Source organism: Fundulus heteroclitus, chromosome 24 (genome assembly GCF_011125445.2).
Source record: "Fundulus heteroclitus isolate FHET01 chromosome 24, MU-UCD_Fhet_4.1, whole genome shotgun sequence".
NCBI classification, from domain to species: domain Eukaryota; kingdom Metazoa; phylum Chordata; class Actinopteri; order Cyprinodontiformes; family Fundulidae; genus Fundulus; species Fundulus heteroclitus.
The window spans coordinates 17,431,169-17,441,344 of NC_046384.1; the positions used below are offsets into that span (position 1 = coordinate 17,431,169).

General features: G+C 40.8%; 1 protein-coding gene across 1 annotated transcript; it reads left to right on the forward strand.

Annotated features, from left to right (window-relative positions):
* Positions 1-5,965: 5,965 nt before the first annotated feature.
* On the forward strand, positions 5,966-7,656 carry LOC118557924 (chromosome alignment-maintaining phosphoprotein 1-like). Its single transcript, XM_036128406.1, has 4 exons — positions 5,966-6,271; positions 6,445-6,528; positions 6,774-6,920; positions 7,174-7,656. Exons 1-4 carry the CDS (start codon positions 6,031-6,033, stop codon positions 7,305-7,307), a joined length of 606 nt encoding a protein of 201 aa, XP_035984299.1. The 5' UTR covers positions 5,966-6,030; the 3' UTR covers positions 7,308-7,656.
* The last annotated feature ends 2,520 nt before the right edge of the window (positions 7,657-10,176 follow it).

Genomic DNA, 10,176 nt, shown 5'->3' on the forward strand with positions numbered 1-10,176 from the left:
TGCGTCAAGCCGACCAGCGTTAATCCGAGCTCAGTTTAACCACGTCCGGTGTTGTGTTTCAAAATAAAACGCGACGGTGACGCGTCTTCGTTTGGGGATCGACGTGTATTGTTAAAACTAAAAAAAAAAAAAAAAAACTGAACAGCGCAGCAGTTGAACTATGCCAGTGACTCCTTTCAAAAATGTGAAACTCCAATTTTACAAATTCGTTACAGACAGCTTGACATGTTTCAAGTACACGTTCAGTATTTCTGTCAACAAAAAAACAAAAACTAAAATATTTTAGGCAGAAATGCGATTTTATTTGCCAGTTATGGTAAACGTGATGACAAACAGTTGTTTGTCTGATTTTTAATGAGTCATTTGAACTAAACAAAACACTGCGTATGGGTTTTTCATTAGCTGTAAGCCATAATCACCAACATTAACAAAAAAAAAGTTTAACAAAACGCACCCCCATGTTTTATTAAAACTTTTATTTTGCTTTTTGATTCACAGCATAATTGAACTCCTGTATCTCTTGGAGAACAGACCCATCATTACCTCAAACAGCCAATTTAGAAAAAGGCTAAATGCTCATTAGTTAATACACAAAACAAAACATGTTTGTTTCTTTACCTCATCTAAAATTTTACTCCGTCATGTGTTGTCGCTTCTGGGATAATCCTGGATCAGCATTACAGGGGATCAGTGCATAATGGGACCTTTTTATAAATTTAAATTCTCGAGTATCAAGGGTGAACACTAAAAAGCTTGAGAAACTATTTCAAGCAAGTTTTTTTTTTTTTTTTTTTTTTAAAAAAAACACTGTCCATCCTGAAAGTACTTGGAGAACAACAGAAAAATGAAAAAAAAACTGAAGGACACGGTGGAAAATACAAGTTGGAGCCACCGTTAATGCATTTCTTAGATGCTGTCTTTATCGTCCTTAACCCCGGTGACTAACTCACTTTGCTCCATTGCTGACCAATTCACCCTTTTAAGATCTAAAACACAGCAAGCTCTTTACATTCCCATCTCTCCTGTCTATCGCATTAATGCTCTTATTCTCAATAAACGGTTCTTCTTGAATTAGAAATTAATCCCATTCACTAAGAAATAAATGACTGTACTACATGTTTCAGTTAAGAGGCTCATGTTGAGTTTGAAAGCTAGGGAGGGAGACAAAGAGGTGAGGAAAAAATTTAAGAAAGAAAAAAAGAAGCACTACTTTGCATCACATGTTTATTCCCCCTTTGGGAACACTTAGATTTCCAAGATCCATTAAAAGGTTTTATAAAAAGAAAGAAAGTTTGTCGGACGGTGGAGCTTTTTAGCAAGGCAGAGTCCTTCTTCTGCCAATTAAGCAATATGGCAATGTAGAGAAATCTAGGATATGCTTAAATTTAAACATGTAAATGACAAAACATTTTACACTTGCAAACATACAGCAGATAAGGCTCCAAGCTACAAATGACAGCTCTGCCACAAACCACTGAGATTTCAGTATTAACTGAGAGAGTTTGAAACTATTATCCAACAGAACAGACACAAAACCTGGGGCCCATTCTTCGTACGTCGCTAACTCAGTTAGCTGGATTTGATTGTTGACCATTTGGCTTGATCTTGGATCGTTTGGTTCTTCGACACTCATCCTGGACTTGTCATGGCAACATATGCGCAAGTTTAAGCCTGCTCGCAAGCAGGCTTATTTCATGTAAACAGGATTGGATCGCAGCTTTATAAGCGGAGGAGTTAGGGAAGTCTGTCGTAGCCATGTTTGTCTATTGTTACGACAGCAACCTGTTGCGGAAGGTGCAAGAATAATTTTAGAGCTATTCGAATTAATCGCTTATTGCGGAATAGACAGGATCCTTTAGCGCAGCGCGACAGTGTAATTGTAGAGAGATTTTTCTTGGTGGCTGTTATAAACAGACAAACACATCATTTAACAGTGGCTTTTAAAGAGGAAAAAGTGGTGTTGGAGCCATAAATGGAAAATATTTAGGTTATTTGTATGATGGTTTGCTTTTTATTTGTATCATATTCGGTAAGAACATTTATTCAGGCCACTTTATTGTGAAGTTTAGTTTTACTTTGAAAGGCTTGCTTCCTGTCGAGCCGTATATTGTATTAGAAAAAACTATGGATGGATTGTCTAGACATGGAGCAATACAGTTTTACCGTGTAAACTGTGTTGGAAAAGGAAGAACTTCATTTTTTATAGATAAATAATTTTTTGTAAAATTCCCGGTTTGCACGTGTCCTTTACTTCCAGTGTCTAAGGAATGACACTGAAATTTGATCTTTTGCCATAGCAAGTAGCTTTTTAAAATAAAGTATAATAATAATTAAAGGCTACAATTTTATAGAATATTCTTGTATTTCACTTTTACTTGTCGCCATGTTCTAGTGGGTCCTGTGGAGGCTCTGACACAAAAGAACAAAGTAAATATGAAATTATTAAAATGCAAAAATACATACTGTAGGACAGCACTTACGCATTTAATTTGTCTGCTGCTTTTTGCCAGCCCTCTCTCCTGGCTTTAGCAGATTTTGAGGTGTTACCTGTCGTTTTAATTAATGACTCAAATTCAGCATAATCTTCCATTATAAGCTCGTGTTCTGCTTGGGAGAAAAAACTGTGGGCGTTCTTTGTTCATGCTGAACAGCCAATACCAGCATTGCTGATCATTGTTTCTACTATCGATACATTTCCCCTTTTGAATAAACGCATGGACGCGCAGTTATCTCAGATAACTCAATCCAGCCATACTAATCATAAACAACAGGTGTGTTCGAAGAACCCAATTAGCCGGATCATGATTAGCACGATGAAATCATCTCGGATGTCTCATTTGATCTCAGAGGTTTTAAGCAACGTACGAAGAACGGGCCCCTGGTCTTTGGATATTTATCAAAGCCAAGGCCACAAACATGATCTTTGTATGTAAATCAACACAACTGGTCCCCGTACATCAATCAACACCACACCAAATCACCCGTTGCTTAAAACATCCACGATCAAATGAGACATCCAAGATGATTTCATCCGGCTAATCATGATCCGAATTCTCCAAGTTATCTCCTTGATGGCATTAACTGTAGTTGACCGTTCATCTGGAAGCAGCTCCAGGGCCACCTAGAGCCACATAACATTCTTCCCTCTTCATCTTCATCTTCCTCACCATCAGAGTCCCCCTACACACCACCACCCTGCAAAGTGTGTTAACTCTCACCACCCACTACTACAATGTAACATTAAGTCACTGAGTTCCTTCAGGCTACAATGTCTACACAGGATGTAATCCTCCTGCAGGCCCCTACTTCTTCTGGAAGAAAGCGTTCACTACAACCAATTCTACCCTATTTACAAAGTCTACCACCGTCTGTATATTTTGTTTTCTGGTTTTTGTGGCACGAGTGGCCTTTGTTTGACAGTAGACTGACAGGAAAGGAAGTCGAGAGATTAAAAAGGTGGCCAAGGTCCACGGGCTGGGTCTCCAACCTAGGATGGGCACATCAAGGGTTAAGGACTCTGACCATGGGTCGCGTGCTCTATCTCTATGCCACCACCATTCCCACCTTTTGCATTCCTGCTCTGGATACCAAACCTGCCCATCAGTTCATCCCCTGTGTTCTGAACTCTGCACAAATTGCCACGCTCATCTTTGGTGACATTCAGCATCACTTCATCTAACTCTCTCCTTCTCCTCTAACTCATCCCACCTGTTTATTTGTTTAGTCTAGATTCAAGAATATTTTATTATCCATTGTCATTAACAACCATATAGATTGGCTTTTTCTTATTTTTATGACTTTTTACCTTGTAGATACATGGTGAAGACATCAAAACTAACACGCAATTTTAATTAAAATTATGTATTATACACAGAATTGTCAAATAACTCAAAACCTCTTATATGTATTTTCGTTTTCTTCTACTCTATTTAAGTGTGAGCCGCCAGAATTGTCAAAGACTGGACTGGTGTTGAAACTTTTTCAGAAAAAAACTGAGCGAAAGTCCATTCACCTCCGATTCAAGCTTGTTTGCTGTTGCGTTGACTCATACTGAGAATTTGCACAAGCATGTTGTACCTGCCATTTTCTCTTGTAAGGAGATTTTGACTCGTCTTTCATCATTTTGCCCTAATTAAACATAAAAGGTCTTCAATTAGAATTGTGCTCATTTTTCTATTTCTTTCAGTTTAAATTAAAATTTTGCAACTATTTTATGATTACAGAGGACAATGTAATACAAACAAGAATAAGGTCAATTTAATAGCCATATTATCTTTCAAAAATACTAAAATAATTTTCCAAAACAGATTTTTATTTTATTTGTATATCAATTGTTTTTATTTAGACGTTGGTGCATTTTTCCTGCCAGGCTCTTTTATATCTTCTTTCAGCTGCATACAACCAGCTGCTTGATTAGAGGGGAACGAAACAACAGGCAAAGAGATATAAAGGTAAACAGGAAAAAAGTAAATCAAACATTAAAAAAGTGTTTTGTTCCCTTTCAGATCCCTGAGTGATGGAGTTCCATAACTGCTTCAGTTTCCATAGCAACCATAGGAATAAGACGTTGCCCAAGAACCTTTGTGACATCACCTTAGAACCGTTGTGACATCACCTTAGAACCTTTGTGACATTGAGTGACCTCACTTATTATGTCACAGGGATTCTGAAGCGTCCTATGTTCTACAAAGAATTTCTTTCTCACTTTGTTTCTCACATCTATTGGAGATGAGTGATTGCAGAGAGAGAGAGACAAATTGTCATTTTGATTTAAGAGCAATTGGCAAGTGAAAATGTTTTTCACAGTTGGCTTTTATGTTGGATACCTAGTTACCAAGTCAGCGGAAAATATCAGCAAAAGCTACCTTGCTAAAAATGATTTGGTTCAAGCTAGCTTTGAGGACAAGGAGGTGGCTCTTCCTGAAATTACAATGAACCAGGACGCCGATGCTAGCTTTGAGGACAAGATAGAAGGCTCTGACGCGTCATCCACGGCTCAGGTGGTGGCGAGGACGTCAGAAAGCTTTGCTGAGTTCAGTGTTCCTGATGTTACAATGAGCCAGGATGTGGAAGCTAGCTTTGAGGGCAAGATAGAAGGCTCTGACGCGTCATCCACGGCTAAGGTGGTGGTGCGGACGTCAGAACGACTTGCTGAATTGAGTGTTCCTGATGTTACAATGAACCAGGATGTGGATGCTAGCTTTGAGGACAAGATAGAAGGCTCAGACGCCTCAACCACGGCTCAGGTGGTAGAGACGCCTGAAAACTATGTTTTCTTCAATCTTCCTGAAATTATGATGAACCAGGACGTGGATGCTAGCTTTGAGGACAAGATAGAAGGCTCAGATGCCTCAACCACGGCTCAGGTGGTAGAGACACCTGAAAACGATGTTTTCTTCAATCTTCCTGAAATTACGATGAACCAGGACGTGGATGCTAGCTCTGAGGACAAGATAGAAGTCTCAGACGCCTCATCCACGGCTCAGGTGATAGAGACACCTGAAAACAGGTTTTCCCTCAATCTTCCTGAAATTACGATGAACCAGGACGTGGATGCTAGCTCTGAGGACAAGATAAAAAACTTAAGGATATACCTTCTGTCACTTTTTAATTGACGGATGATTTATGACCCTAATCATTTCCGGTCCCCCTTTGATTTCCGGCCCCTCCCCATTTCCGGTCCCCCCTCCCCCATTTCCGGTCCCCTCCCCCACTTCCGGAATCCATACCCCTCCCCATTTCCGGTCCCCTCCCCCACTTCCGGAATCCATACCCCTCCCCATTTCCGGTCCCCTCCCCATTTCCGGTCCCCTCCCCCACTTCCGGAATCCATACCCCTCCCCCATTTCCGGTCCCCTCCCCCACTTTAGGAATTCGAAACTGACACAGATTCAACAAATAGGATCTTCTCACCAACATGACAATCAAAAACGGGGCTTACCGGTCGATGGTTTATTCCGCGCAACTCCGAGACAGGCTCAAGATAAAACAACTCCGGTTATTTTTCTGCTTAACGCATGGCGTGACAAGATGATAGCAGACCGGATGTCAACGCTGTTCTGCAACTGTTGCAACTGGAGAGATGTTTTGGGGGATCAAGAAAGTGGTTGCTTTTTAGACCCGCCCTCCACACAACAGCCAATACCTCCCCCCTTCAACGTTAACCACACCCCTTCTCAGTATAAAAAAACAAAACTGCCCAACTCGCAAACCAACAGGGTCCAAACGGTTGTACCACAAGGAACGATTCCACCAGTAAACCCAACGCCTCGTAAGTTTACCATTCTTTATAACTCTGAAACTATATATCGATTTTATTTTTCTGAATTAGCCCAGTTTCATGTTCTCATTGTGTGTGTGTGTGTGTGTGTGTTTATTTCTGCTGCAATCATTGTATGCGTGTAATTCGCTCCATTAAAAAGCTCCGTCTTTCTTTCTTAACAGAAGCAGGCCCTTTCGCTGCTGAAGGTGCAGAGATACAACCCGCGAACGCACCTCAAACTGATCTGCCAGCAACCTCTTCACAGGGTTAGTAATACAGTTTTTTTTCTTTATTTAATAATTAATTCATTTTTTCTTTATTTAAAGTCTTAAAGTGTGTGTGAGAGTGTGTGTGTGTGTGTGTGTGTTCGAATCACACCTCTGCTCCTCGGCCTCTCTTCACTTTTCACCTATATGCTGGTTTTTACTCATTTATTTAATTGTATTTACCTATTTATATATATATATTATAATTTTTTATTTATTTTTTATTTTTATTTTTTATTTTGCAGCCCCAACTGCCAGACGGGGAACACCCTCTTTAAAACGTAAGAGGCAACTATCCAGTTTGGTGAAGCTACATTCTACCACCCTGAGGTTTCAAGAAGCCATCAACAAAAACTTATCCAGAATAATTAAAGCCCGGAAGATTATCACAGGTAAATCTGAATCTCAAAGCTTTCAAAGAACTATGTTTCCTTTAATAAAATGAATAAAAAAAAAACAGCCTCCTTCTTTAAAAACCTGTATGTACAGTTAGTGTATGACGAAATAAATCAATGACTGTTTTCTTTTTTTATTATCACTTAATATTATCATTATTATAATTATTATTTTTCTACAATTTGGTTTCTCGTATAATAAATCAATGTTGTATTCTCTCCTAATTATAATTATTTTCTCATATTACAGAAACGGTGGAGAGTATTCAGAAAATTCCACTTTCCGCTCGCAAAGGAGGGTTCCACAGCCGGAAATGCTCTGAACTTCTGAGAAGCTGCAAGTGTCTGATGGACGAAATCGCCAAGATCTCAACGCTACAGTAGAGTTAACCTTTTAAATTGTGACCTCTGTTAAAATGGATGGCCAGCAAATGAGAAATGCATTGTATGAAATTGTTGAAGCTGTGAATGAACTCCGTAATTTCCCTGTATACCCTGCAACCGAATTTCTCAATCTAACCCCAAATTCCCCCCTCAGAACTCAGGGTCCAGATTTGGATCTTGAACGTTTACTATCTGTAGAACGAGCCATCGAACGATTAAATGATTCTTTCTCTCAACCATACTCGCTTGAAAATAATTCCTTAGAGTTTCAACAGCAAGTTACAAACGCTTTACACGAAATCACACAAATGGTTAATGACCTTCAAAATCTTCCTGTTCAACATGTGCCTGGTTCTTTCAATGTAGCTCCACATTCACCGTCCAGGTTAGAACAAGCGATCCATCAATTAAACGTTTCTCTCTCTCAAACATTTAGCCCTAATCCTACAAACGCTCAGTATGTGCAACACGGTGGGGGTCTTGTAGAAAACGGTGAACAAAATCCCACTGGTTCTTCCAATACTGCTTTGCCAAATCCCACATCCAACCAGCCTCAACAGCCATCTCTCATTGCACCCGACCGAGCGGATCAACCCTGCACCAGTCATGGACAGTCAGCTGTAAACAGCTCTGAACATACCCAACAAACTCAGAGAGAGCGAGAAGGTTTCAATGTTACAGAAATAAGACGTCCTTTCAACGTCATTGCCTCGCGAGCCGGCGACGCTCCCAACCCCGCCGAATTTTACACACAAGTGTATCATATTCTCACCGAGCTCGCAGAGTCAGCTGCTCGCCTTGCCTCTCGTAGCGATATTATTCAACTAGAATTGAGCGGAGAAGGATTTTCTCATCACGCTATCGTTCAGGTAAATGATGAACGTGATTCAATTCTGCCTGCATTTCTGGAATTTTTAGAGGATTTAACGCAGTCAAACGCGGAATTGCCGGATCCAAACAACTTAGAAATGATTGTTCAGGTTGTAAGAAACCCTCATGGAGGTGGCAAACGTAAAGCCGAAAAAACATTGGACAGTGAACTGATTCGTAAAAAACGTCAACATTTGTATATCGTTGCCAATCGTTCTGATCAGCTTTGTTTTTCAATCAGTCTTGCCCATCTGTGTAACCCTGCTTTTACAGATGCCCAAGCCGTGCAGCAAGCTGTACTTTGGCAACGCACAGCGGGCCTCACAGAGCAAACCCCCGTCACTTTCAGCGACGTGCAAAAATTTGAAAAGATTGTCAACAGGAAAATTGTCGTTTTCTATAAAGACGGTAAGGACGCAATGCTTCGTAAATTCCAGACTGACTTTTCCGACCGTTCAAATCCTCTTTTTCTGCTTCTGTTCAAAAACCATTATTACGGCATTAAAAACCTGGCAGGGTTCACCGGTTCTAACTACATTTGCAACTACTGTTTTACCGGTTTCCAAAACATAAACAGGCATAACTGCGAAGGTCATTGCTCAGTTTGTCTCGATCCGAGATGTACTCTGCAACAGCACAACCCTGTACAATGCACAGATTGTAACCGAATCTGTCGTAATTCATTCTGCCTCGATAGGCACAAACAGCCCAGATTGAGACCTTACCTCGGAAAGCATGTGAGTAACTGTGAAACCACTAAACTCTGTCCTGTGTGTAAAAAGCTATATGATCTAGCAGCAAGCGGAGACAGCAAGCCTCACGAGTGTTCAATGAAATGTACAGTCTGTCGTCAGAAACTCCCTAGCGGTGTTGATGTAACGTTAAACGAGCATCAGTGTTACATTCAACCCACACTGACAGACCCTGAACTCGGCAATAAACTGGTTTTTTACGATTTTGAAACTTTTACAGATCAAACCGGGAGACACATCCCATTCCTCGTCTACACAAAAACTTTGGCGGGAGATGTTTGGTACTCTTACGGTCTGAACTGCGTTAGGGATTTTCTGCTCCATTTTAGAAAACCTTGTTATAAAGGTTACACTTTCCTAGCTCACAACAGTCGTGGGTTTGACTCTTACTTGGTTCTGAGTGTGATGGTTGAATTGGGCATTAAACCGTACCTCATCACGCAGGGAAGTAAAGTTCTCTGTTTTACCGAGCCTGATTACACTCTGAAATTCATCGACAGTCTTTCATTCCTTACTATGAAACTCAGCCAAATGCCAAAAGCATTAGGATTCACCGATCAGTGTAAAGGGTTTTTCCCTCACTTGTTCTCCTCTGAGAAGACTTTAAACTACGAGGGTCCGCTTCCTCCCCCCTGCTTCTACGCGGTAGACCGCATGAATCCCGCCGAACAGGAACGGTTTTACATTTGGTACAATGAGGCTTGTAAACACCCCTTTGACTTTCAGAAAGAAGCTCTTTATTATTGTCAAAATGATGTGGAGATTCTTTTCAAGGCTTGTGTGAAATTCAGAGAAGAGTTCTTTAAAGAGACAACCGTGGATCCTTTAAAGTCAATCACCATTGCGTCAGCTTGTATGAAAGTTTTCACATCCAATTTCCTCCCTCCTAACACTCTCGCGATCCCCTCTCCGGTGGATTACCGACGTCAATGTAAAACATTTTCGAACGCGTCTATTCAATGGTTAGAATGGGTAGCTCAGGAACGCGGCATTTTCATTCAGCATGCGCTCAATAAAGGTGAAAAGAAAATCGGCCCTTATCACGTCGATGGATACGCGGAGGTTCGAGGGGTGAAAATCGCATTTGAGTTCAACGGGTGTTTTTTTCATGGGTGTCCCACTTGCTTTCCACCCGACCAGACCTGTCCTCTCAGGGGGGTTTGCTTTGAAACATTTCACTCTGCTACCATGGAGAGAGCGAGGTTATTGCAATCGGTTTACGGCGTGCAATTAGAAGTTATATGGGA

What these genes read in the sequence shown, in the direction of transcription:
- LOC118557924 (XM_036128406.1), top strand. Translation starts at nt 6,031, where the DNA reads ATGATAGCAGACCGGATGTCAACGCTGTTCTGCAACTGTTGCAACTGG. An exon ending in GCCAGCAACCTCTTCACAGG is followed by an intron (nt 6,529 to 6,773) that starts GTTAGTAATACA and finishes TTTATTTTGCAG; the next exon opens with CCCCAACTGCCAGACGGGGA. An exon ending in AGCCCGGAAGATTATCACAG is followed by an intron (nt 6,921 to 7,173) that starts GTAAATCTGAAT and finishes CTCATATTACAG; the next exon opens with AAACGGTGGAGAGTATTCAG.